Here is a 27763-nt window from a genome sequence, read left to right on the forward strand (position 1 = left end):
GCACTGCCCCCACATCTGTGTGCTGTGAATCTTTGGGAGGGAGTCTAGGTGGAGTAACATTAAGGACAGGCCCTTTGCTTCATTCCTGGCAAGTGTACTTCTTGGGGAAACATTAGTCCTGAGCTTCTGTTGTCATTTTGTGCTGTGCTGTACCTGTCTTACTGCTTCAGGACACTAAATCCATTCCCTGGAGTGAAGTCTCTGGCCTTTCTTCGACCTTGGAAGTTTCCAGACTAGAAGACGAGCTCTGAAAGATGCAAAGTCTCCATTGGAGACATGGACACATTGACTATTTATTTTCCCTTTTCCCCCCTTCACTTCTCCCACCCCCATCCCTCTGGACCTTTAATAACTCCATTCATTTGAAGTGGGCTGTGCCCACAAAAGCTCATGACACTATCTACATGTTTTGTTAGTCTTTAAGGTGCAGCTAGACCATTCTTTTTTAAAGTTTTTCCATTGGAGACTGTTAGGAGCCATAGTAAAACGGTAGAGTTATTGCAGCATTTATGACTGTGGCGTCAGGTTGTTGTGCAGTGTGTTCTGGGGGGCAGGGGAATTGCAGTGTAAGTGGAACTGGCAGGAGGCTAGTGTGCAAATCTAAAATAAGGGCAGCTCTTTGGAGCCAAACAAGCAGAGTGATGCGTTGCTGCCAAGTTAAGGAATTGCTGTGGGGTTCTGTGGAGCTGTGTGTAGAGTTGTCATGGTGCCCTCTCTTGGCCTACAGCAGTATAAAAACTGTTCCGTCCCCAGGAGGTTCAGAATATTCAGGGAACATTTCATGTTGGTGGGGAAAGATAAATGTTTTATTTGCTTCCCGTACATCATACAGCACTGCCTGCCTAGAAGGAGAGGAATACTGAAGAAGGAATATTTCCTTAACCAAGAAGTCAGCCAAGCCCATAACATTTGTATATCAGGAGCAGCCTGCACTGTGGGGTTAGTCTGTAAAGGCCTTGCTGGAATAACCTATAGGGGGCATTTTTCCATATGATGAAGGTTTGGCCAACTGATACAATTCAGCCCAAGTGAGGGTCAGGATAGTGACTGGACATTACTCTTACGTTGACGTCAACATGAGTTTTCTCAGCTCTTCTTATGGTAGAGGCCTGTCTTACTTCTCTTTCTGCCTCTCATCTCTCCCTGCCCCATCTGCACACATCTTGGGAGATCTGAGCCCAGAGTAACTGAACTGCTCTGGATGCAGTTCTAAAGCTGAAGCACTGTGCGTCACCAGCCCTCCTGATCCAAAGCTCTGACTGAGTAACTGTGAGTGATCCCCTCCAGCCTTTTTTTTTCTCTCCCCTCCTCCTCGGCTTCCTGTGCCTCAGCTCAGCAGTGTTTGCTCAAGTCAGGAAGGGGGGAGGATAGGGTGGGGAAAGTTAATCATTAAACTGTACCGGCTGCCACGTATCCCCTTCACAAGCTGGGAGTAGAGTGGTTGTGTGCATGTTTCCTTTTCAGGCACTGTTGCTCTCTTTTGTCAGTGGGCAGCTGGGAAGGTAGTGTTTCTTCTTTGCATCAACTGCTGTCTTCTCTCCCCTTCTCTGTCCCTCCTGTCATACGTACAGATACATGCCAAGCAGGTGCATCTAAGTAGTTTAACAAAGTATTGTGCCGTGTAGCAAGAGAAAACAGAAGAGAAGTGATCTGAGAGAGTGGTTTTTGTAAGAAGCTGGAAGTTACTTGTATCTGCCCCTCCAAGAGGGAGAGAAGCAGTAGAATGGGAGGGGTAGGAAGGTGTGCCCAGAACTTAGTGCTTTTATGTGCCATGGGTGTGGAAACTCCGAAGGCTGGAGTTCACATGGTTTTCTTGCTTCCTGGTAGAGTCTGCTTGGCTTTACTCATTGGCTCAGAGAAGTGCAAGGAGGCAAGAACCACACCTTCCCTGATAGAGATTGTGTAGGGAACTGTACACAAAATCGCACAGCCATTGGACTTGCACGTTCAGAGCAGTGGCAGTTCTTTGGCTCCTCTGAGGTATGTGTTTGTATAGCTCTGGAATCCACCTTCTGTTCTGTTGCTTAAAAAAGGTTGGGCTGACTTTTCCCCAGCTGTGAAATTCCCCTGGGGCGTCTGTTCCCGGGATATTTTGGCCACTTTAAGATGATGACTGTGGTTTAAATGACTTTGAATATCCTTTGGTGAGCGTAAAGTCATGGTATTAATTTAACATGACTCCTTTGCTGGTGCTCTCTATTCTGCCCTGTCAGACGGGTTCTCATCTAACAGGTCTTCCTCCTCAAGAGTACCCTGGCTCATGGAGGAAGATGCTCTTGGGAGCACAGGAAAGCCTCCCCTGTCTTCTCTGTGTAGTGTAACCGCTTCTGTCCTCCATTTGACCCTTGAGTGTGGTTTGGGCAATTGAACGTGGTGAACTGGTATGAGCTACTCAGCTCATGAAGGGGTTTTGAAAAGACAGGTCTCTGCCTAGACTCTGAGCCTGTAGGCTGCCATCAGAGCGCACTGTCAGGAAGGACTGTGTGATGCCAGACTGGGGTTGGGAGCTGAGCTGTGCTTTGGAAAGCCCAGATGTCTCTGAAGCCTAGCAGTGAGAGAGATTTTCTCTCTGAGTTGTGAAGGAACTGGAGCTAGCTGTAGTGCACAGAGAGGAAAATGGCTGAGAGATCCCTTGAAGACTATTGGTCTGCAGTAGTGATAAAGGGGATGGCAATCCAGGGTAGTTAAAGGGGCTCCTGGAGAAGTAGCCTAATCCTACTTAATGCAGCTTACGTAGTTTAAGTAGTCCTACGTAAGCTGCATTACTCCACTGGACTCTGGCAGCGTTCTGTCTCTGAACTATGCTGCCTGTGACTACTTGCTGTTTGGTAATGATGAATGCCTGTGTCTCTTGTGGGCCAGCTCCTCTAATAGCCTTAAGTAGGTGGGCGCTGGAGTCTGTTGCCCCTCTAAATGCTGGGCACCCAGGCAGTGAGACTGTCGTTAAAAAGCAAATACAGTGCAGACCTGCAACGCTCCACTGGGGATTGTAGGAGACTCCTGTGGGTGGGGTCGCAGGTCCAGCAAGCTGGGATTTGTCTGTGAGTCACTGCAAAGGGTGCTGGGCTTGGACCAGGCAAGAAGCAAAGTTTGTGGCGGAGGGAGGGAGGAAGACAGAATGGTAAGGGACCCTTTTCCTTGCACTACATGTCAAAGTGACTGTTCTGATTCCAGGCAGTATCTTACTTTCTCGTTATGTGTTTTCCTCTTCCCAACAGGCGAGTGTGTACTTTCTATGGAGGGTTTTTCTGCCCTTCGGGAATTTGTAAGCAGTCTTCGCCACCCAGCAAGCTAAGAACTGTTTCCAGGACCTGAAATTGCATTTACCTGGCAGGCGCTGGAGTGGAGTTAACCATTTGTTGGGGCTTGCTGTGTGCTAAGGACAAATCTTGCTCTTCCAGGAGGCAAAGGCAGGGTTGCTGCCCTGATAGACTGATTGAAACATAAGTCTCTTTTTTGCTAGTTCATGCTCCTGAGACTCCAGAGACAGTCCCTTCCAGGGAACTCGTTTCCTGGAGAAAGTGAAACTCAGTCATTTTTTAATAAGGAGATTGTAATTAGTCTGTGTCAATATCTGATGTAGAACTGTTCCAAGTTTGTCTAATGCAAAGCACAGTGAGACTAAAAGCTCCCTGCTGCTGAGCTATTCCCCAGTTTAGCACAAAATCCCAGACTGGGATTTCTTCTGGCTTCTTTGGTGCCTCTTGGAGTTTCCTTTCATAGCAGAGCTTTTATTGACCCATGCGGTGCTGTGCTGGAGAGAATGGAATCTTCCCATATCCAGTAGCGTTTTGCAGGATGCGCAGTAGCTGTAAATGTGACACTGTCTGAATGAGGGGGAAAGGAATAAACTGGTTGTTTGCCAAGTCGAAAAAAACCTTTTCATTTTGTTATTCTGCAGATGCTTTGCTAGCGGACCTGGAGTCTACCACCTCTCACATCTCCAAGCGACCAGTGTTCCTGTCAGAGGAAACACCCTATTCCTATCCAACTGGAAACCATACATACCAGGAGATCCCTGTGCCGCCTCCTGTGCCACCCCCACCTTCCAGCGAAGCCCTGAATGGAACTGTGATTGACCCTTTAGACCAGTGGCAACCAGGTGTCTCCCGATATATCCACCAGCAAGTAAGTATGCGATGCTGGGTAGAAGAGAAGGGATCTGTGCATGACTTCTGGTCTGGTATGGTGGGTAGCTAAGGTGCAGAAGATGAGGGGAGGAAGGGGACTATAGGGAGTAAGAAGGAGTTTGGGTGTTCTGTAGGCTGGCATGTAGTGGGGAAATTGGGGAGGTTTCCCAGTGAGGTGGCATGATTGGGGGAAGTGAAAGTTGAGGCTTCAACTTCTGACTGGTTTAGTGATAAAATACCAGTTAAAGCCTCATCATCATCAGTGTTCCAGTGAAAACCACAGTACAAAAAACTAGTATTAACCAGACACCTTGCACCTATGGAAAGGCGATGGAAGGGGGGAGTTTCCCAACTCAGATGTGTAATTTGTGGGCAAGCCTGAGACATGTTGCTTGGCTACCGTGTGCAGTGGGGGTTGAAGCTGATCTGTATCAGAACTTTTTGTTGTCAGCTAAGTGTGTGACTTCATATGCCTTTGTTGAGCGTTTTCAATCACCAATACAAATCTCAATTCCTCAGCCTCAGTCCCAGTCTCCTGTGTACAGCTCCAGTGCCTCCGTTCCCCGAGAGAGTGTCTGCTCTCCTTCCTCACGTGCCAGTGAAGAGGAGCACGTCTACAGGTATCCTGCCCCTCCTTGGGTGATGAGACGCCTGAATCATGGTTCGGGGTGCTGGGGGGCAGTAAGAACTGTGACTCTGCTTCCCGTTATAGGAGCCGGCCTAGATCCTGAGCTCACCCATCCTGTTTCACTTGTGTTGCTCAATACTCTCTAGAGTTCTGAGAACTTCTCCTTTTTTCTGGAGATTATTGTGAATTTAGCCTGGGTGCAAATGCAGTGGGGTGGCGAAATGTGCTGAAGTGACTTTGAGGTGGGAAAGCTGGTTTAATCCCTTCGTCGGCAAGGTAGGAGGCAACATGATCCAGTGAATAGGGCACCAAGGAATTACAAAAAACTGTCTTTTGTTTCAAGCTCTGCCTGTGACTTGTTGTCTGTTCTTGGGTAAGACAACCTTGCTACATTAACCTTGCTATATTTGTACTGGAAACTTGAGCCTGCTCGGAGCTCACTGTGTAAACAACTCCATAAAAATGCAAAGGATATTCTCCTTAAACATCCTAGATGCAGTTTGCTAGGAGGGAGATAGAAGTAAATGACCAGTGTCTGTACTCGGAGGGATCAGAACGATGTAGATACACCGTTACAGCCACAAATACAGCCCCAACTCTCAAATTAAGAGACTGTGGAAAGGAAGCAACAATATTGAGACAACTCTTTAGTGTTCCAGTTAGGCATGTTAAACGTTTAGCTGATAAGCATCAGCTCTGAGGTTACTTAAATGTTTAAACTCAGTGGCTGGGATCCCGCCCTCGCAGCGGAGAGTCTACCTGCAGCAGATCCAGCTGGGGTGGCGGGACTAGTAGCTGGGAACCCACCAACAGTGGGGCTGGCTGCTGGGAGTGGGGCTGACTGCCGAGACACCACTAGCAGCTGGGAGTCTGCTAAGAGCAGAGCCAGCTGCAGCAGCGGGGCTGGCAAATGGGAGCCCACTGACACTCTTCGTTTGTGCTCATCGACCTCCCACTGTGAAGATACCACCAAACTCAGCTTAAGTCACGTGGACTCCAGCTACCTTATTTACAGAGCTGGAGTTGCGTACCTTAAGCTGACCTTCCGGGTCTCGTGTAGACCTGGCCTGAGAAACTGGGGTAAATTTATTTCTCTCCCAGAGTTGTTGTAAAGATTAATGTCTACCACAATCTGAAAATGCAAAGTATTGCAAGTGCTAAGTACTGCTATGAAAATAGCATGTGTGGGGGACAATATCCCTAAGGGATAAGTAGTATCTAAAACAAACATCACACACAGTTATATATATTCAAAATTAGAATAACAGTAAATGTACATATTTAATGGGGTGTTATATGATCATTAAAATTGTTCATGTGGATTAGCACTCCACAAGAGAAAGGACTGGTGAGTGGTTTATTGGGCCTTGAAGACAGACCTCATGCCTTGATGATGGGTTTCTGTCGCCATGTATTCTGCAGGATGCTATTTATCTCTTAGGGAGCAAGACTGCAGTGTTCTGGGTGGGGCATCTACTTCTGTTGCCTTCCCTTCCTCTAAACCAGCTGTGCTTCACCTCTTCCTTTAGAAGGGAATTTCTTTCTTGCTGTGGTGTCAGTGGAAAAAAATGAATTTCTTCTGTGCTGGCTAATGGTTCTGCTTTCCTTCTGCATGTCTCTGATCTGCAGTCTGTTAACCCTTTGCTGCATGCAGTCATGGAAATACGAGACCCTGTCCAGATTTCTCACTATTGCAGAGTGAGAACACAGCTGCTCAGCTGCTTTGTTGCTAGTATGCTCCAACAACAAGTACCCGCTGTGCTGGGTGCATTTCTTTAAGCATGTATATTAAATGTCTTTTGGGTTCCTGACAAAGTGCCCATGAGGCTCTTGTTAAAAAGCTTTTCCCACACCCCACCCTGCTCTTTCTTTCACTTGAAGGAGGGGGTCGCTCCCCAGTTTTCATGGGACTGGATTAACATTTTGTGGGACCAGTGCCAGGCATAGTTATTGGCCCCTTGCGAGTGTGAGCCTGGTGTGGTATTGCTATAGAATAGCCAGGACTGAGTCTCAGAGACATTTTTCATTTTGATCACAAGCCTCTGCAAGATTGTATGTATAGCTATGCACAGCTTCCTCAGTTTTTCACATTGACCTGTACACCTCTGTGGGTTTGCCAGTGTCTGCAGTGAGCAGGAATGTCATAGTGATCAGGGGAAATTCCCCACAGATTTATCTCTTTCCTTATCCAGGCATCCTGTTTAATCAGTTGAATGCTTAAATGGGATCCCGATGTAAGCAACTAGTCGACTATCCGATAAACATAAGCTGATTGGATAGTCGATTAGTCCCTCGACTAGTTGCTTCTCCCGCCCCCTTGCTGCCTCTATCATCTCCGCGGGAGGCAAAGGCCCACTGAGTCGTGGGCCCTGGGCTGATTCCTGGCTTGCGCCCAGTCCCAGACACTGAGCCTCTGCTTTTTAAATGTATTGAGAGCCTGCCTGCTCTTGATACATTTTAAAAAGCAGAATTGCAGCGAGGGGGACCCGGTGCAAGCCGGGAATCAGCTGACCTGGCTGGTGCCAGGTTCCCCAGCCTTTTAAATGTATTAAGAGCCTGCCAGCTGAGTTCTGGTCTCAGTTCAGCAACGTTCCACAGGCGGCAACTACCTGATCATTTCTGATAAATCCCTATCCCAGCACCCAGTAAAGTGGAATAATTTTCAGTTCAGGTGATTGGAGAATATCTAGTTCCATATTGTAAGACTGTCCCACATAATGAGGAAAAGTTGAGATGCCTTTATTATCCTTTTGTTCTACACTCTGTTTATGTGAGGAAGTCACCAATGCAATGTTACTGTCTTCTTTTAAAAAGAAGAAAACTAAAAAACAAAACATGATAATGGCGGTTAGAAAATAGCACTGGTAAGATGCCAGCAATTTTACCCTGTCTTGCCTACAACAAATGACGGTGGATCAATATTTGATTTTGGAGAAATGATGTAACAGCAGCCAAAATTAAACTTGAGTGCTCCTGTTCAAATCCAGAAGGGGCTAGATTCCCTTTCTGAGTGTTGGATAAATCTGGAAAGGAAAAGCCCATTTCTGCTTCCATGGCTGTGGAAATAGTCATATCCTCCCGTGTGCCTGGCATTGCACCTAGAGCTGCCCAGGGCCGCTAGCAAAGCCTTCCCTCCCTCACTTGTATAAACCTCTCCAGATGGGGCCCACACACCTCCCTTGCCAGGCTTCAGACAGGAGCATTGTCCATTCAATTCCTTTTTTGGGGGCAGCAAACTGAGGCCACTAGCACTCCAGATCCAATCTGGGGCAGGCTTCTGAGGGTGAGATCTTGGCCAAAGCCACCTACTCCCATGTGCACACATGTTCCCCAGTCACAGCACCAATGCCTTCTAGCAGCCCTTGCTGCCTTCACAGAAAGCTGCTATGCATGGCTCACAGCTTCCCACTCCCCGTTCCTTTCCTGTTTCTAGCCCCCAGGTGGGATGCTGGAAAATGTAGTCCCTTCCTGCTCCAGGGCTAGCTCTCTGGACAGGGAGCTTGCCACAGAACTACAGCTCTCAGGGGACCTTGGGCTCCCTATCTTGCCCTTCAGAGCTTGGACCCGGTGCCAGGGAACAATTGGCCCAATGGTAAATCCACCACTGGTTTTATACTCCTTTTTTCCCTTTCAATCCAGTTTTCCCAACAAGCAGAAGTCTGCTGAACCATCTCCCACTATGATGAGCTCCTCTTTGGGAAGCAACCTGTCAGAACTGGACCGACTGCTCCTGGAACTGAATGCTGTTCAGCACAATCCCCCTAGTGGCTTCCCAACAGGTAAGAAGTAATGACCCAGGTGTCAGTGCTAGGTATGTTAATGACTGGATCTCACACCTCACTCTCCCGTGCCTATTTCATCCTCCTTTTTCCTCCCCTCCCCGTCTTGTACTTGCGCCTCTTTCCACTGCAAGTGAGAGTCTGTAGGATCTAATTGTCTTTATTTCTTACTCTGTAAGATGAAGCCAGGGAGAGCCCCTCCCTGCCCAGCGGGACCGGACCTCACTATGTTGTCCCAGAGAGTGCAAGCTCCTTGGGGGTGAAGGCAGCACCCCCTACAAAAGAGAAGCCAAAGCGGAATGGTGGGCGTGGGATTGAGGATGTGCGTCCCAGTGTGGAGAGCCTTTTGGATGAACTGGAGAGCTCTGTGCCAAGTCCAGTGTGAGTACTGACCCGGTGACTGTTTTGTCAGGTGCAGGGGCATTGGGGGGAGGTAGCTAATAGAGTGCAGTACTAGTAGGGCTGTGGCCTCCTGTTTTCTTGCTGAAGGATGGATTTGTTCTTTACAAACTGGGTGGGGTCAAGGAGGAAGGTAAAGATTAGCTGTATCTGCTGCTTTCTGAGCTCAGATTTACTGCAACTGCCATTAAGCCAGAAGCTGTTAATGTTGGAAGAACAAGTAATTGTTTAATGGATCTTTTACCATTTTTACATGTTCAAATCTAGACAGGTCTATCCTCCGTGAATTTACCTAGTTCTGTTTTGAACTCAGTTATGCTGATCGAAAATTGTCACCATCTGACAAAATAAACAGTGTGGGTCTCAGTCCAGTTCTTTGCCCCCATCACAAACTACCAAAACCAGACTATTTGGCATCTTTGGCAGTCTCAGTAGAGAACAAAAGATTGGAAGGCCTACAAAAGCTGATCTCCTGGAACACATACTGAGACATATTTGTGGACAGTAGGGGAATCTGACTTTGCTACTACTAATGCCTTATCTGAACTGAAGATAAACAGAATCCAAAGAGCTGAGGCCGTCCATCTGGGATTTTTCACTACCACATTAAAATGTAATGGTTTGGTTTTCTTTTTTGACAGCCCTGCTATCACTGTGAATCAGAGCGAGATGAGCAGCCCCCAGCAAGTCAGCTCCAGCCAGCAGCAGACTCGCATATCTGCTTCTTCAGCCACACGAGAACTGGATGAGCTGATGGCATCTCTCTCGGACTTTAAGGTGCCTAACTCTAACTGGAATAACTTCTGATATTGTGTACTCCACTTGTTTCTCTGTCATCCATTTCTACCTACCACCTCTTCTCCTCAGATCACCCACTACAACCTTTACTCCTTGTACCAGCAATTCCCTGTGGCATATTAGTGCTGTCAAAGTGCTGCTGCAGATGTGATTGTGATGAAGTCTTGCATCTGGTGTGGATAATGCAGACACTTGTAAACTAAGTTTACTGTTCTTTAGATCTTATCAAGATTTCCCCTAGTATAGCATTTAAAGGGACTACACTAAGATCCTGAAGTGGTGAGCAATAGATAGGATATTCTGGTGCAAAATGCACATTTCATAATGTCCAGAAGTCTCTTAGAAGACTGGCCTCTGCTGCTCTGGAGGATATCTCCTTTGTTGTCCTTGATTTTTCCTAATCAAGATGGGAGTTGATTTTTGAGACTTCCAGGCAGATGATTTGGGCAGTCAAAGTTCCATCTTAAAAGGCAGGAAATTTTCAGGGTTGGTTATAAAGGATCTCCTACTATTCAGGTAAAAGTGGGTTGATAACTAAGCCTTTTGGAGAAGGAGGAAGGGAAGTACTGCATCAATATGTCTGCTAAAATACCAGAATTTTCCTACTGGATCAGACCAGTGATCTAGCTATTTCACTGAGTAGAACCAGTTGGTTCAGAGGAAGGTTATAGGAGAGCCCACAATGGATAAAGTAAGGAGTAACCTGTCTGTGAGGGTACCTTGTGACCTGTAGTGGAAGGATTTATATCCATTACATAAGTTTTTATATAGCTATCACCTGTGCACATGCACAATCCGGACAGTCTTTTTCTTCCAATGTTGTAAAACTTTTTCTTACAATTCAAGGATCACCCGTGGAGCTCATTGCCACATATTTTGTCACAGTCTAAGTTAGATTACAAAAAGATTCCATTTAATAATTTTGAATATTTTGAATTTCGCTTCAATTGAATGGTTCTTATATTAAGAGTAAGGGGTGCAAAGGAGGAGTGTCTGACTTATCTTCTTTATAACATTCATTATTTTGTGTACTTCTACCATATCCCCACTTAAGTCTCATTTTCTAATTAAGTCTCACCTATTTCAGTCTGTCTTCATATGGAAGTTTCTACAGGCCTGTGGCCATTTTCATCACCTGAATGCCACGTGTTAGTTCCCACTGCAGTTTTTTTTTAGACGGAGCAACCTGAGCTGAACAAAATATTCCAGAATAGATTTATATAATGACATTAGATTTTCAATCTTTGCATTCCTTATGCATACTAACATTTTGTTTGCTTTTTTGACTGCTGCTGTCTATGGAGCAGAGGATTTCATGAATTGCCTGTGTCTAAGAGTTTACAGTTAATTTAGAAACCCTAAATGGGTATGAGTTCTTCAGATTTGGAAGGAATAATCTACATTATTTTGAGTTTATTCTGCCATCACGTGGCCCAATCGCTTAAGATTTTTAAGGCTCTTATGAAGTTCAGTACAGTCCTCTCTGGTATTTACTAACTTAATCTTTCATCACCTGCAAATTTTACCACCTGGTTGTTCACCTTTTGTTTTCACATTAGTAATATATTAAACAATAACATTCCTAGGTCAGAGCACTACTAACCTTTTGTATGTTGAAAATTCACTGTTTATTCAACTGTGCAGTGAGGGTAGAAAAGAATTCCCTCTTTGATAGCCCCAAGTACATTATTCAAGCCACAAACAAATGAGGTCGAAGCTGCAGGATAAAATATTCTGCAGTCATATGTTCATAACATTATTGTCAGAGTTTAGCAAACAAAATCTCATTGTGGCTGCTGGCACCAGGCACAGGTATGCACAAATGAACTCTTGTTGGCACAGAAACCCCCTTAGGCAGCCTGACAACTTCAGCTTTCCAGCCTTTTGTGTGTCTTCTACAAAAGTGGCAGTTGGGCTTTGGAGTCTGTAAACCTGGGACTTGACTGTTGTATAAGCCATGGAACCATAGTCCAAGAATCTAGACCATCCTTGACACGTGTTTCTGTAATCAGCTATTTAAAATCTCAAGTGACATAGATTCCACAACCTCCCTAAGCAATTTACTCCAGTACTTAATCGTCCTGACAAAGTTTTTTCTAATGTCCAGTCTAAACCTCCGTTGCTTCAATTTAAGCCTGTTGCTTCTTGTCCTATCTTCAGAGGCCAAGGAGAACAATTTTTCTGTCTCTTCCTTGTTCATTTTAGGCACCTGAAAGCTGTTGTCATGTCCCCTCTCAAATTTCCCTTTTTCAGACTAAATAAGCTCAGTTCTTTCAATCTTCCCTCATAGGTCATGTTTTCTGTACTTTTTTGTTCTCTTCTCTGGGCCTTCTGCAATTTTTCTGCATCTTTCCTGAAAAGTGGCACCCAGAACTGGACACACTACTACAGCTGAGGCCTAATCAATGCAGAGTAGAGCAGAAGAAGTCTAATCTCTTACTTAAAACACTCCTATTAATATATCCCAGAATGATGTTTCCTTTTTTTGCAACAGTTTTACACTATTGACTTATATTTACCATGTGGTCCACTATGACCCCTAGATTCCTTTCCACTGTACTCCTTCCTAAGTGGAGTACTTTGCTTTTGTCCTTATACAACTTTATCCTGTTTACCTCAGACCATTTTTTCATTTGTCCAGACCATTCTGAATAATTAGCCTATCCTCCAAAGAACTTGTAACTCCTCTCAACTTAGTATCATCCACAAACTTTATAAGAATATTCTCTATAGCATCATCTAAATTATCAATAGAGATATTGAACAGAATCCGTTCCAAAACTGATCCATGTGGAAACCCTCTCGTTATGTCCTTTCAGCATGACTTTGACCCATTGATAAGTACTCTCTGTGAATGGTTATCCAGCCAGTTATTCACCCATTTTACAGTAGCCCCATCTAAGCTGCATTCCTCTAGTTTATTAATGAAAGAGTCATGTCAGTCTATATCAATTGTTCTACTAAAGTCTAAGAATACCACATACTGTATACTGCTTCCCCCTTATCCACAAGGCTTTTTATCCTATCAAAGAAAGCCATCCAGTTGGTTTGACATGATTTGTTACTTATTACCTTATTATCTTCTAGATGTTTGGAAATGGATTCCTTAATTAAATCCTCCATTATCTGTCCTGGTACAGAAGTTAAGCTGATTAGTCTATAGTTTCCTGGATTGTCTTTATTTCCTTTCTTGTGGATGGGCATTATTTGACCTTTTCCAGGCTTCTGGGATCTCTCCCGTATTCCATGACTTTTCAAAGATAATAGCTAATGGCTCAGATATCTCCTCAGTTAGTTCTTCGAGCATTTCATCAGGCACTGGTGACTTGGAGACATCTGTGTTAGTTGAGTAATTTTTAGCTTGTTCTTTTCCTTTTTTAACATTGGAACCTACCTCATTTTCATCATCATTCACAATGTTAAGTGTCCATTTGCCACCAACCTTCTTGTTGAAAATTGAAACAAAGACGCCATTAAGCACCTTTTCCATTTTCACATTTTCTATTATTGTTTTTCCCTCTTCACTTAGTAAAGTAATGGTTCTTACCCTGTCCTTGTTCTTCCTCCTGCTTCTGATGCATGAAGAATGTTGTCTTGTTAGCTCTAGCTAATTTGAGCTTGTTTTATGCTTTGGCCTTTCTGATTTTTCCCGTTTGTATTCATCCACTGTAACTTGACCTAGTTACCACTTTTTGAGAAGAGGCCTCCTTTTTGATTTATAGATCATTCAAGATCTGGTTAAGTCAAGGTGGTCTCTGGCCATACTTATCTTTCTTTCACAGTGGAATAGTTTGCACCCTTAATAATACCTCTTTGAAAAATCACCAGTTGTCTTCAACTGTTTTTCCTCGTAGACTTGCTTGCAGTCATTGGAAAGTCTGTGTGACTAAATATCAGAAAACTAGTAAAAGCTACCTGGCAGAGTGCTAACATTTGACAGGGCTGTTAGCATTTCAGAGTACTCTTGTCTCCCTTGCATGTTTTCTAGCTGAGCTCAGAAAGCAAACCAGAAAATCTGGGCCATGCATCTGAGTTTCTGAAGTTACCTTCAGTGACAAAGACAAGGGACTTTTTTTTAATAATTTTGATTTCATAAATATGCAATAACATCTGTGAGATGCTGACATGAGTATGTATATGAAATTTATAGCCATTCAGTTGGTGTCTAGAATACATAAATATCCTCATATTTAGTTCCATTATAAAAATTTCCATGCAGGGTTAGACTAATGATCCATCTAGCCCAGTATCCTGGCTTCCTGCAGTGCCAAGTGCTTCAGAGGGAGTAAACAAAACAGGGAAATGTACTGTGTGATCCATCCGCTGTCAGTCAGTTGTTTTGAGATACAGGCAGTCCCCGGGTTACATGGATCCGACTTACATCAGATCCCTACTTACAAATGGGGTGAGGCAACCCCGCACTAGCTGCTTCCCCCCAGCAGACCAGGGAGACGCAAAGCTACCCCCCCCCTCCAGCAGACCAGGGAGACGCGGAGCGGCTTTTCTCAGAAGACACCTCAGCTTGAGAATAAAGGACTGAGGGAAGTGAGGTGTGGGAGAATAAAACTGAGCTCTGGAGAAATGTTTGGCTAGAGTTTCCCCTACAATATGTACCAGTTCCGACTTACATACAAATTCAACTTAAGAACAAACCTACAGTCCCTATCTTGTACGTAACCCGGAGACTGCCTGTACTGAAAACAGAGGGTTGCATCCCTGGTCATTTTGGTTAATAGCCATTGATGGACTTATCTAATTCTGCTATGAACCCACTTGTGCTTTTGGTCTTCGCAGTATTCCTTGGTAACAAATTCCATAGGTTGACTGTGTATTGTGTGAAGGAGTACTTCCTTACGTGTGTGTTAAATCTGCTGACTATTAACTTCATTGGCTGGTACCAGGTTCATGTGTTACGTAAAACGGTAAAGAACACTGCCTTACTCATGTTTTCCACACTATTTATTATTTTATAGACCTCTATCATATTCCAGGGTGTTTCTTTTCAAAACTGATCAGTATCTGTCTTTTTAATCTCTCCTCATATGTAAGCTATTATTTTTGTTTCTCTTTACTGTACTTTTTCCAGTTCTTTTCTTTCTCTCTCTCGTGACCAGAACATGTAGTATTCAAGGTGTGGGCATATCATAGAATATTAGAACTGGAAGGAACCTTGAGATGTCATCACGTCCAGGACCGAGCACCATCTAGACCATCCCAGACAGATGTCTGTCCCCCCTGTTCTTGAATATCTCTAGTGATGGAGATTCCACAACCTCCCTAGGCAATTTACTCTAATGTCTAACCACCCTGACAGTTAGGAAGTTTTTCCTAATGTCCAGCCTAAACCTTCCTTATTGCAATTTAAGCCCATTGCTTCTTGTTCTATCATCAGAGGCCAAAGAGAACAATTTTTCTCTCTCCTCCTTGTGACATCCTTTTAGTTACTTATATAAAAGTATATAGATACTTATAGTTTTATAATATTTTTGTCTTATCTATCTCTTTCCTAATGGTTCCTACCATAGTTAGTTTTTTTTTAACTTCCGTGGAATATTGAACAGATGTTTTCAAAAAATGATTCGTGATAATTCCAGGATCTATTGTTGAGTGATAACTGCTAATGTAGACTCCATCATTTCGTATATGTAGTTGAGATTATGTTTTCCAATGCGCATTACGTTTCATTTATCAACATTGACTTTTATATGTTGTTTTGTTGCCCAGTCTCACCCAAGTTTTGAGAGATGTCTTTGTAACTTTGCAGTCTGATTTGGACTTAATTGCCATGAGTAATATTTATATCATCTACAAACTTTGCCACCTCATGGTTTATCTCTTTTTCCATGCACATTTGTGAATATGTTGAACAGCATTGCTTCCAGTACAAATCATTGGGTGATCCTGCTATTTACCTCTCTCCAGCATGAAAATTTGACCATTTATTCCTATTCTTTGTTTCCTGCCTTTTAACCAGTGACTGATCTGTGAGAGAATCTTCCCTTTTATCCTATGACTCCTTATTTTGTTTAAGAGCATTTGGTTAGTTACCTTGTCAAATGCTTTCTGGAAATGTAAAGAACAGTATATCCACTGGTTCCTTGTCATACATATGCTTGTTGACCCCCTCAGAGAATTCTAATAGATTGGTGAGGCATGATTTTCCTTTGCAAAAGCAGTGTTAACTTCCCCACATATTCATCGGTGCGTCTGATCATTCTGTTTTTTACTATAGTTTCAACCAGTTTGGAAAGTTAGGCTTCTCGGCCAGTTAATGGGCGGGGTCACCCTAGAACATTTCTTTAAAAATGGGTATCACATTAGCTATCCACTCGTCATGTGGCATACTGGCTGATTTAAGCAATAGGTTATGTACCACAATTAGTAGTTCTGCAGTTTCACATCTGTGTTCTGTTGGAGCTTTCCAATTAATAGAATCTGGTCCTGGAGACTTTACTGTTTAATAACATCAGTTGTTTCAGAACCTCTTTTCTTGGCAGCTTTATTACTTGTTCCAAAACTGTTGACATCACCACCTGCTCCCATCAGTTATTTTTCCCTTTTCTCTCACTTGCTAGTTTCATTCTTTCTTCTAAATCCTTTTTGGTTTTCACCTCTCAACTCTACTCCCCTCCCCTTCTCTCCCCTCCTCCCCCCAGCACAGCTGACAAATTGAATTGACAAGGTCTCTGGTCTGGCTCATTTTTCCAGTACCACAAATAGAGGCAGGGAGCAGCAGGTCTTTGCATAACACAGGTTGTTGATGCTCTGCTCTGCAGGGTGCTTTAACCAAGAGATGAAAAAACTTAAAAAAAAATCAAATAGTCCTGTAGCCCCATAAAGACTAACAAATATGTAGATGGGATCATGAGCTTTTGTGGGCACAATCCACTTCTTCAGATGAATAGAGTAAAGAGGTCCAGTTTGCAAATATCAGAGAAAGAGAGGGGATGGGGAGGGAAATAGAAGGGAAAAAATGGAGGAAAAAAATGCTGTCAATTAGAAAGTGTCCATGCTAAATGCGGCTAATAGAGTGGGCTATAAGTATACCCAGTGCTTAGCATTTTATGTTATTAGGCTTTGGAAATCAGTGGCCTATCCAGCTCAGGTGTGTGTTAGAACTTCTATTCAAGGTGTCAAACTTGTCAATGAAACCCAGTTCTGTAGTTTCTCTCTCCAAGGGACTTTTGAAATTACTTTGAAATAATACAGACACTTTTAAATCCAGTAGTGAGTGCCCAGGCAAGATGAAATGTTCCCCAATGGGTTTCTGTGTGTTGCCTTTTCGAATATCTGATTTGTGTCCTTTAACCCTTTCTTGTAAAGACTGTTCAGTTTGGCCAGTGTGCATGGCAGAGGGGCATTGCTGGCAAATCTCATTGGTCGATGTGCAGTTTGTATGAGCCTCTGATGTGGTGGCTTATGTGGTTAGGTCCTGTGATGAGGTCGCGTGTATAGATGTGTGCAGAGCTGGTCTTAGGGGCAGGCGAGCTGGGCGATTGCCCAGAGCCGCGAATTGGTTAGGACTGGCCCTGGATGTGTGGACAGAGTTGGCACTGGGGTTGATTTCAGAGGTGAGTTCCTGCGTGCGTATGTTGGAGTTGTGCTATGTGATTGCTGGAAATAATTTGATTGAGGTTAGGGGGTTGTCTGTAGGTGAGGATTGGCCTGTCCCCCAAGGCCTGTGAGAATTAGGGGTCATTTTCCAAGGTAGGTTGTAGATTGTTGATTATTTGTGCAGATTTGGTTCTGAATTGTAGCAGAAAGTTTCATGAGCAGGTGGTTTAGTTCTTTTTGGTATTCTTTAGTGGGATCCGAGGAAAGAAGCCTGTAGAATCTGGTGCTGGTTAGTTGACTGGTCTGGTGAGTTGTCTGAGAAATGGATAAGGCTGTCCTTATTTATGAGCTCCAGTGCTGTGTATGTTTGAGAGAGGCAGAGAAGAATAAGGCCAACATGCTAAGAAAGAAGATTAATGAAAGCCAGGAGGACAACGTCCAGACAGAAATTACAGCGTGTTGGTGGGTGGATGGAATGGGCTTTTTGTTTGCTTTTAATTTTTTATAAGCTATAGAGTAAAAGGGGTGTATTGCAGGCTTCTGCATTAACCTTAATGAGCTGCTCATTTTCTGTTCACTTACAGAATCCATTTGATTGTGTTATTCCCCTTATCCATCAGCTGTCAATAAAGTCACTCGGTGCATGAGTTTCGCCCCTTTTGCATTATCTGTGACGTGACTCCTCCTTGCTATGTGACTTGGTGTCTGCAGTAACCAGCCTCCCATTGTGGTGCAGCTTTTAATACCTTAACTTCTGCTCCCATTGTGTTTTAATGTTTTTTACATGTGGGGAAAATTATTTGTATAGTAAATAAGTCGTCTTACCTTGAAAATACCTGAATTTTAGAATGCTGGAAAACTTTGCCCCAAACTCAGATAAAAATAGGAACGCCTTAATGGGTGGTCGGTGCAGCTAGGGCTGGGGGAGGCCAGCCCCCAGCACCACCAACAGCCCCACCCCCTCTGCTGAGGCCCCACCACAGGGAGAGGAGGGAGCAAGCACATGTGCCCCAGCCTCCCCTATTTGGAGAACCCGGGAGAGAAGAGGCCCACACAACTCAAGTATCCCTGCCCCTGGAGCACCGGGGAGGGAGGAGGCTGCGCAACTCCTGTCTGGATCAGTCCCCAGCCCGGATCCTGCTTTGGTCGGTTAACCCCTTACATGTTAGGCTAACCTAACATTTAACCAGTTAACTGTTTAACTGGGATTTTAAAGTAAGCCGACTGTGCACTTTATATAAGTTGCAAATCTTAACACAGCTTTTGGTGTCTTGTGTAGACCTGACCTAAATACTCAACTGAGCTGTTCTGGTAGTGGCAAGAGACCTCACTGGCTAATGTAGCTAGTTCTAGGAGAGAGAACAAGCAGTTCTTTTGTTTTCTGTGGCAGACCGGGTGATCTCTGCTGTGATTACTCTCCCTTCCCTCCTCCTCTCCCAGAAAGTAGCTTTAGGTTCTATTGAACCAATCTAAGTCTGGGTGGATTTAGTAGGAGACGTGGATAACTAATGCTCTTTAGGAAAAATTAAGTGGCAGACTTTCAGTCCTAGCAGTATAGGCTAACTCTGTAAGGACCTGGGTTATGAATTTCATTTTAAAAAATAATTCACTTGTGTGGATAAAGTCCCCAAATCAGATGTCATTTGGTGCAGTGGCAGATTTAGTAGGCCCCATTGGCTGATTTGGGAGTCCACATTAATTTCTACTCCATTAAGGACATGGAAAGGTTTCCTGTTTGTCATGTGTAGGAGCTGACACAGTGGACAGGACAAGAGTTATGACCTACCAGGTTTAAAATATAGGTAATGGAGAAATAAAAAGAGATTTACCTGCTACTGACCATTTCAGAGCCTATTTTGGAACAAAGTTTATACAGGGCATCGCCGCTATAAGTTGCCCCAGTATGCATCTGTTCTCCACTAAAGTCGTTGATGCTTGTGGGAACTGATGTGTTGTAAGTCCTCCCGCTCTCTGCTCTTAAGTCGCGTAAAAAAACCCAACGCATTTGCGCAAATAGAAGTCAGCCCACGGAAAAAAATTCCTCTCTTTAAGTTGTTTCGTTGTAAGCCCAAGTTTTTTGGAACATATCTTGGACTTATAATGAGGATAGCCTGTACTTCTCTCACCCAGATATAAAACAGGCAAGAAAAACGGGATGGGTGAGGAAGAAGAGAGCTAATAGGCTCCCAAGTACAGCCTATGAAATCCTAGAATGCTTCCCTCTGATTCATCCCATATTGGATACAGAGGAGAGCTGGGTGATTTGACCAGGTCAGAGGCTGAGTCATGTACTCTTGCTGCATGCCTCGAGGCTTCATTTTCATTGCCAACAGGAACATCTTATTAGTGTATCAAGGAGGCAAGTGTTATGGCTTCCACGCTTCATGATTTGTTATTTCAAAAAGTATGTAAATTTCCATGCCAGTTACTGTGAATGTCTGATTCAGAGAAAGTTGCTAATCTGACTCTCAGTCTAGGCACTCCTGGTCTAAAGGGCTGGGCTGTTGGGGCAGATGTACCAGCCCCATTCGGTGGCTGCATGATTGTTTCTCAATCCCAGCATCCTCCTGAGGGCAAAACTGTGTTTGCATTTCACACTCTGACTTCCTGCTTCCCATCCTGGCTTAGATGATGGCTTTGTCAGACAGGCTCTGTGGTTTGGAGGCTTTGATTGTTCTGCATTGTGCCTTGTTCTTTTCCTTTCTTCACCTCTGTCTTCATCTTCCCCCCTCTCTGTTCCTCTTTTTTTCTGTCTCGTTTTTACAGGCTATTTCTACTGTGTCACTGGCTTCTGAACCCTCCCTGGAACTACTTTCCAGCTCAACCAATCCAGACTCAGTTGACACTGCTCCTGGTATAGTTCTGCCGCCCTTGTCAAAACACCAAGGTACAGGCCACAGCTGGGACCTACCAGCCCTACTGCCACCTGCCACCTTGGAAGTCCTTCATATTGAAGAAGAAGGCCGCAGCACTGCAGTTGCAGCTATTCCAGAATGTTCTGCCACAACTCCACCACTTCCCTCTGAGGCTCATATGAGTCAGTCCCTTCCAGAGGATTTGGCTGCTTCTGCTCCTTCTATGGATCGTATGCTTTCTTTGAGCTCAGCTGGGCTGAGCAAAAAGCCAGATCCTCCTAGAAAGATGCCCCAGCCCATGATATCCTCCAAGATGGAAACTCTCTATGTGCTCTCTAATGCCGAGGCCTACAGTCAGGGACTTAATGAGGCAAAAGCCACTGAAAAAGAGCATAGAATTCACACCAAGCTTACAACTATTCCTGTTTCTAGCCCTCCCATATCCAGCCAAATGAAGGTGCAGACACCCACAGAACCAGAACACCTGGACATTTTCAGGGATAATTCAGCTTTTCCTTCCCAGAAGGACAGAAGAATGGAAGCAGCTTTAGATCAGCTGTGGGCTCTGGAGCTGTCAGAGCTTATGCCAGAGCTGTACTGTGAGAATGGCCATGTCTTGCAGTCAGTGTGTGAACCTGATATCGTGGCTGTGAACCGTTGGGATGTCTTCCCAGATACTAAAGGCCAATTGGGTCTTATTGGAGAACAAGGACAGAAGCAGGATGCTGAAACTGAGTTTGAAAGCAGGACAGATGACTATCCTGATGTGGCTAAAAAGAGGCAGAGCAGAGAGAGAACTAGGAAAGATGGCCTTAGCAAGAGCAAGCCAGAAGACGACCAGGTAGGAGAACAAATCCGAAGTTCACCAGTCACCCCAGAAATTTCTGAAAACGTTTGGAAGGATGAATTGGATCAGCTGTCTGTCTCGAAGCCGCCAGTCGAGAGGATTTCTGCATCAGGCCAGGCAGGCATTGAGAGAATGCAGAAGCGGGCAGCTGCTTGTTAGCCACCTGTGCATGGTGTGAATACATTCGGGCTCTTCTGGAGAAGTCTGATACCTTACTCCAGACTAACAGCATGCTTTTCCAGAGCACGAGGCGTCACTGGCAGCTGCATGGCACTGAGACCCTCTACTCTAGCAGCAGCTTTGTGTGCTACCTTTTGCATGTTGATCAGTGATCCGCTGCTTCTGCAGTATAGAATGTGAGCAGCATCCATAATCTGCAGGCTGTCTCATGGTTAGACTGGGGCAAGTGCACGATCCATAGAGGTCTCTGAAGAGCAGCAATGGAGGGATTTCCTAATGATGGTCCAGACTTGGGATGGCAACTCCTTTTCCCTGTTGGCTTAGAGCTGAGCCTGTTAGGTATTGACACTGGAGCACTGAGTGTTCCTTCCAGCGCTAGAAATGCTGTGTGCATCCCAGAATCCTCTGTGCTGGGGAATTTCATTTCCCCCAGGACTGGGTAGGGGAGGGATGAAGAGAGGCTGACATGGATCACTGTGGTGTTAGGGAAACCATTACACCTAATGGGCGATCTTGTTGAATTGAGACCTTGTACCTCAAGTCATGGCTATTTATGCTGGATAATCTCTCCATTTTGTAGCTGGAGTTCTTTTTGGCTGCAATGACTGGCCATGCTAGGATTGCTGTAGCACGAGTCACTGCTCTGGGCTGTTCCAAGAGGAGCTTTGGCATCGTGCAGTAAATATCATCGTTCTTTCAGCTCACGGTTGTCACTAATCACCCGGGGTTTGTGCTGTGGCATCTTGGGGCTTGCTCTTGCAGTGCTCTTTTCATGCTGAAACTGTCACCTTGTCATTCAGATTAAATCTGTAATTGAGAGGACCAGAGAAACCTCAAATGTGCACCCCATGTATCGTGAGCGCTCACCGAGGCGGAAAGTAGGGCCAGTCATATTTCACAAGACTGTGTCGCAGGATCGCGTGATTGAGGAACTGGAAGACAGATTGGGAATCAGCAAACAGGAAGAGGAGGAATGGAAAAGCCAGGAAGACTGGCTGACTGAGGGGGTCATTGTCACCGCCAGGCCACAGAGGAAGCAGCAGGATGGTGGACTGCAAGTAGAGAAGGTAGCAAGCAAACTATGCACTAGGGTATTTCCTGTGTCCCTCTGCTCAGAAGGTCTCAGTGAAAATGTAGAGTTAGGAGGTGGAGTGACACATCCTCTCGAGAGTCCTGGGATAACTTTGGAATCTAACTCTGTTCCTAGTTCAGTTCCCTTTTCAGGCGAGCTCAGCTAGGAAATCCAAATCCCAGCTATTTAGGAATTGGAGTAAGCAATCTCTGATGGGTATTGGAATGCTAAGGCCAGCCATTGAAGTAAGATTCATTTCCATTCCACAATGGGGAGGTCAGTCAATAAGCAGACCATGTTTCTTTCTTTACTTGGCGACGTAGGGGTGTGTGATGTTTTTAGATGTAAGATGAGAAACCTGCCCTGAAGTGCTTATAACTTGGCAGGGGTGTCTAGGTTCTTTCTCCTTGAAACTCTGCGCTTCCCAAAAGAAGGTGTGTTTAAAATGGCACCATGGCCTCTGTTTCTGGTTGGCTACAGCGGTGAGATTGGCCTGCTTGCACTCTGTGTTCAGATGGGAAATGCAGACTGTTTGGAAAGGAAATGAGAGAAATGCTGGGTAGTGAGTGCCATGTTACCCTCTGTTTCATGCCGCCCGTCCTTCTGTTGCAAGAGATGCTTCTCAGTTCATCTCTGGATTTGTTCACCTTTCTCCCTCCTTTCTTTCTAGATTATAATTCCTCCAGAATCCCCTCTGCCCCTGAGAAGAACCGTCTCTGTGCCAGCCTCTCCCCCGCTCCAACGTCCCAAAGAAGCTGCCAAGTTTTTCCCAGCCAAAGTGGCTACCTCTTCTCACCCTGTTCCCTCTCCACTCCCTCTACCCGCTTCTCAGTTCCCACCACAGCCTTCCTATGTACCCTCTGCCGCTGCTGTAGTTCCTAGTCCAGTCTCCTCCTCCTTAAACTTGCCTCCTCAGCCTCTGTGCCAGTGGGAAACTTCTGATGACTACCAGGAACTCTCTGTAGTGGGCACTCCTCCCTCTGAAGAGCACAGATTCCTCCGTTCTCCTCAAGCCCAGATTCCTCCTGCCATGCTGACTGAGCCAGTCGTAGCATCTTCTCCTGCCAAGATAATGTCTTCTGTTGGTTGTCAGACGGATGAAGATCCATGCTTCCCACTGATGCAGGCATGCTTTTCCTTGTGTGCTTCATTGAACACAGCAGCTACAAGTCTGAGACCAACACTTCCTAGCTTGTTAGCTCTTTAGGTAGAATGTTTGGGTAAAGGCTGGTACTGGGCTGCTACAGAAGATGCATTTAGTACTGCCAATGGCAGATTTTCTCTCAATTTTGTCCCTTTATACACTGTGAGGTTTACATCCATGTAACAGTCCAGATCCTGTGTCCATTTTTCTGCCACCTATGTGTTGCATTGGGAAGGGACCATGATCTTTGCTTCTCACCATTGAACTGAAGGAATCAAGTCCATTAGTTTAGGAACCAATGCTCCTCTTCAAAGTGTGGCACTGAGGGCAGGGGAGAAAATGTGGAAAAGCTTGAGAACGAGAAGAAGAGGCTGGATACTGCTTGGCTGGGATTCTCTGGGATTTTGGAGTATAGGGAAGCAGCAATAAATTGATGCTCTGTGTGCCCTGCTTCCTAAGCCCAGGGAGAATACCGCTAGAAAAGCAGAGGGAGACTCAAAACCTGAGCAGGTCAGATTTCATCCAGTATACTTAGCGACCCTCATACACACAAGCCAGTGCAGTACAGCATCAGTCTTCACACGCATCAGTCAATCAAGGTGATTTCTCTCCATCACGAATTGTTGTCCTGCTTTGCAGGTGATCTCTACTCCGCCATTGGGCCGACGCACCAATCCGCTTGCTGCTCGGCCACCCCTCGCACCACCCACCCATGAGAAGGCAGGACACTTACTGTTTCCCCTTTTAGCATGGTGTGCTGTTAAGGCTGCTCTTGCCAGAGATGTGATTTTGGCTCAGCCATCTGTGCTGTTCCCAAAGATCCTGTTGCTATGAATGCTAAATTGCTCTTTTTCTATGCATGGTCTGCTGCTTATGGGCGTCTTGCTGAACCTGACAGCAGTGGCAGTTCTTTTAAATGAGGGCCAGGATTTGGAAAGTCTTTGCATGAGCATTTCCAGCACGCAGTGTGTGGTGTGCATTTGTCGTGTTCCTAAAGGGGCTGTGCTCATGAGTGCTTCTCTACAAAGAGCGGGCATTAGGTGTGGGTGGAATATTTCCAAAAAGAGCTGCATCCCTTGGCCAGTTAGAATGCAATACCACCAGCACAGAGCAAGTCCATTTGCCCTGCAGTAAGATGTCAGTGGCTGCACTGAAGTTAGCTGGCTGGCCCCCAGGGCAGGGAGGGAAGTGTCACTGTGCATTCCATTCATAGCCATCATATGGTATGAGTATGAGATGCTAGATACATAAACATGTCTACCCACCCTCATTGCCTACCCCATACTCTTGAGTTACGATCAGGCAGGATTCACGTGTCTAAACTGCAGAGGTGCTGATTGTCCCCAGTTCTCTATATTCTGCACCTCTCAGGATCAGACCCCTGACTGCCCTGCAGCTTAGAGAGGGGGAATCTCAAACTTTGTGCCCAGCAAGATGTCTCTTCCCCATAACACTGTCTTGGGGAATTTGCAGTGTAATGTAAGTGACAGATGTTTATGTGTAAGATCCACAGGGTCTTGTCTATGGCCTAGCCTTTTATTCAGTCCCTTGGGGGTGACCCTTTTAATGTGCTGTGCCCTGGGTAGGTCCATAGTTCCACAGGGGCAGTCCAGTGACCTTCAAGGGCTTTTGGACACCAGCAATCCCTGTTTCCCTCCATGGCTCCCTGCAGCAAATCCCATGGGAGGCATGTCCTTAGCTCCAGTGCTAGTGACACCAGGAAGCCTTTTCAAAACAAGAGAATTTATCAGTCAGGGGGCGTACAGAATCTGAAAGCCCTTAGGTGAGCACAGGAGAACAAAGGTAAAGATGCTTTTCAGTGGGACCAGCTGCAGAGCTCCACCAGCCAAGGTGCTGTAAAATCTATTTTGGCTCTCTGTGCCTTGTCTTGGGTTTCAGGTGAGATGTGTGAACACAGTTTGTAAAATAGCCACCTGGTACCTCTTTGCATGCAGGGCTGCCAGTGAGCTGTGGGCAGAGGCTGCAGAAATTCCCAGAGGAGCTGTACAGTGCTTGCCTAACAATCTGGGGACCTATGCTCTGCTTCCCTTAGAGAAGTGGGAAGGAAATTTCCTTCCTCTCCGCTGTTGGTCGCTAGATGTGAATGTTCTAGCCAGTGGAGTTGCCGTTGTTTCTTCTGATCCTCCATGCACTTGCGTGGACTAGAGATATGAAAGTGCTGCTCCTGCTGGGTGCCCCACAAGCAGCGGCTGATCCGGTGCTCTCACTGGGGTGGCAAAGTAGCGCCTGTGGGCAGGTGCTTCTCCAGCCCAGGTGGTACAGCCCCTGCCTGTGACTAAGGGCCGGGGGGGGGCATTAGCAGCGGCTGCTCTGGCCAAGCTGGAGCACCCCCTATCCCCCTGCTCACCTCCCAATATGTTTAACTGGTCAGCCAATTCAACAGGATTTGACATCCCTAGCATAGACTCCATTTAGCTAGTTTCCAGCATGGTCCTGAGTCAGTACCTCATCCCTTCCTTTTACACTCTGTGCAAAGCCCAGTGGGAGACTAAGGTACCCAGGACATATTACAAAAATTCCCTTGTTCATCACAGCATAAGCTTGAGGGTGAAAGGACAGGAGAGAGGCCTCTCTGTTCAGTGTGTGCCTCGTAGTGCTGGACTGCTAGAACCAGCTGTCTGAGGAGAAAGATCAGGGGACAGTAGGAAAGAGGTGCATTCGATTCCATTAGGAGCAGCGTGCTGCTGATCTTGAGTGGTTAGGCATGAGGGGATTGTGGCAGACCAGAGACAGCGGGCTGCTAAAGTTTGTGGGATGGCAGCTATACAGGCAGTTGGGTGAACAAGTTCTTCCCTGAATAGACTGCCAGAAATTGCTGCCCAGCAGGTAAGCCAGGCAGACACCTGGAGCTCATTTGAGCTGGCTTGCAGCAGACCCCGGGGAACACCTGAGGCAGTGAGGCCTTATAATAGGCTTTCCCTCTGACGTGGTGGGAAAAGGAAAAAGAGGGACAGCCCCCAACAGTTAGAATTAGAGAGAGACAGACTGCGAGGGGAAAACAGAAGACTTTCCTCTCAAGGTATTAGGGAGAAGGTATCATGGGAGTGTTGGGGAAGTGGCCCAGGGAAGAAGCTGCTATATGGAGAGGATGGGGCAAGATCACTCACTAGTAGCTGCTACCTAGGATCCCTGGGCTGGAACCTGGAGTAAGTGTGTGGGCCACAGTTTCCCCCAACCCTCCCCCCACGCTTGGGGGACTGCCACTAGGTGAAAGGGGACTTTTGGACTGTGGAAGGGTTTTTTCCCCTCCCAGCTAATAACTGGCTGCTGAAAAGGGCTCATTAAGCGGAAAACCCTCTCCTCTAAAATCACGGAGAGGCAGGGGGAGGGTCGCCACAAGCACAGGAGGCAGGGAGCACAGTCAGACATCTGCCACCGGTTATGATGTGTGTGTGGCATGCAACTCTCAGGAACAAATGGAAGCCAGAGTTAGTATTTGACTAACTTATTAGACAAATACTTCCATTAGACCAGTGGTTCCCAAACTTTCCGGCATCACGCCCCCCTTTTTGATTTTTGAGAAACCCTCATGCCCCCCCCCCCAAAAAATAGCAGCAACTCTTGGGGTGGGATTGACGGGGGGGTGGCTGGGTCGCCTCGCATCCCCCCTGGAATTTCTTCACACACCCCCGCCCCCAGTTTGGGAACCCATGCATTAGACAGAGTCTAAAGCTAGTAGCCACAGAATGGTGGACAGCACTCCATGTGTGTGCAGTGTGAAGGGGCCATTCAGTAAAACCGGGTTTTAGTGCATGTGTCCGTTCCCTGTGGCCCTCTATGCTAGTCTAACAATACAAGTGCCGAGATGCTGAGCTGTTTCCTTCCTTCCACTCAGCACTTTTTTCCACAAATAATGTAAGTGTTGTAGCCACGTAGCTTCACTTTCAGCAAAGACACAACATCATGTCCTACAATAAATCCATGCAAAAGGTCCCTGCAGCAAATGCCTCGGTGGAGTTCTCTAAACTTGACCACCACCAGCATGCTGCAGGTTCAATATCCTACGCTTTGCAGTGTAGCTGGGGTTGCCCCATATTACGGGGACGTGAACATCCAAATTGACCATAAAGAGCATAGTTTTGCACACTTCCTCTTTTGAGGTTATATTACCAAAAAAAAAAAAAAAAAAAAAAGAAGCATGTCTTCCCTCCCCATGGAAAATCGGGTTAAAAGATGATGATTCATTGGGGTGATTCCCAAAGTGGTTTTCCACTACCTGTCTTTTCCCCTCTCTCCCATGTAAATCTCTCAGTGGATCTGGCAGTGTTTGCTAGCCTGCCGCTCTTCTTCCCCCCTTTTCCCTCCCTCCCCTGCAGGCGCGCACACTGCTAATTGTGCTGCCACATGTACAACTAC

General features: G+C 45.7%; 1 protein-coding gene across 5 annotated transcripts in view; it reads left to right on the plus strand.

The window, feature by feature from the left end:
- PXN (paxillin) overlaps positions 1 to 27763 on the plus strand; it is a 94714-nt gene that overhangs the window by 47401 nt on the left and 19550 nt on the right. For 2 of the 5 annotated variants that reach the window (XM_075898107.1, XM_075898105.1), the window contains exons 2-10: positions 3902 to 4128; positions 4650 to 4750; positions 8398 to 8537; positions 8717 to 8918; positions 9578 to 9713; positions 20055 to 21107; positions 21971 to 22237; positions 22913 to 23368; positions 24026 to 24106. In XM_075898107.1, coding sequence (XP_075754222.1) covers positions 3902 to 4128; positions 4650 to 4750; positions 8398 to 8537; positions 8717 to 8918; positions 9578 to 9713; positions 20055 to 21107; positions 21971 to 22237; positions 22913 to 23368; positions 24026 to 24106 — 2663 coding nt within the window. The remainder of the gene's footprint in view (positions 1 to 3901; positions 4129 to 4649; positions 4751 to 8397; positions 8538 to 8716; positions 8919 to 9577; positions 9714 to 20054; positions 21108 to 21970; positions 22238 to 22912; positions 23369 to 24025; positions 24107 to 27763) is intronic. The other 3 variants (XM_075898106.1, XM_075898108.1, XM_075898109.1) reach the window with 3 other exon arrangements.

Source organism: Pelodiscus sinensis, chromosome 15 (assembly GCF_049634645.1).
Source record: "Pelodiscus sinensis isolate JC-2024 chromosome 15, ASM4963464v1, whole genome shotgun sequence".
Classification (NCBI taxonomy): Eukaryota; Metazoa; Chordata; order Testudines; family Trionychidae; genus Pelodiscus; species Pelodiscus sinensis.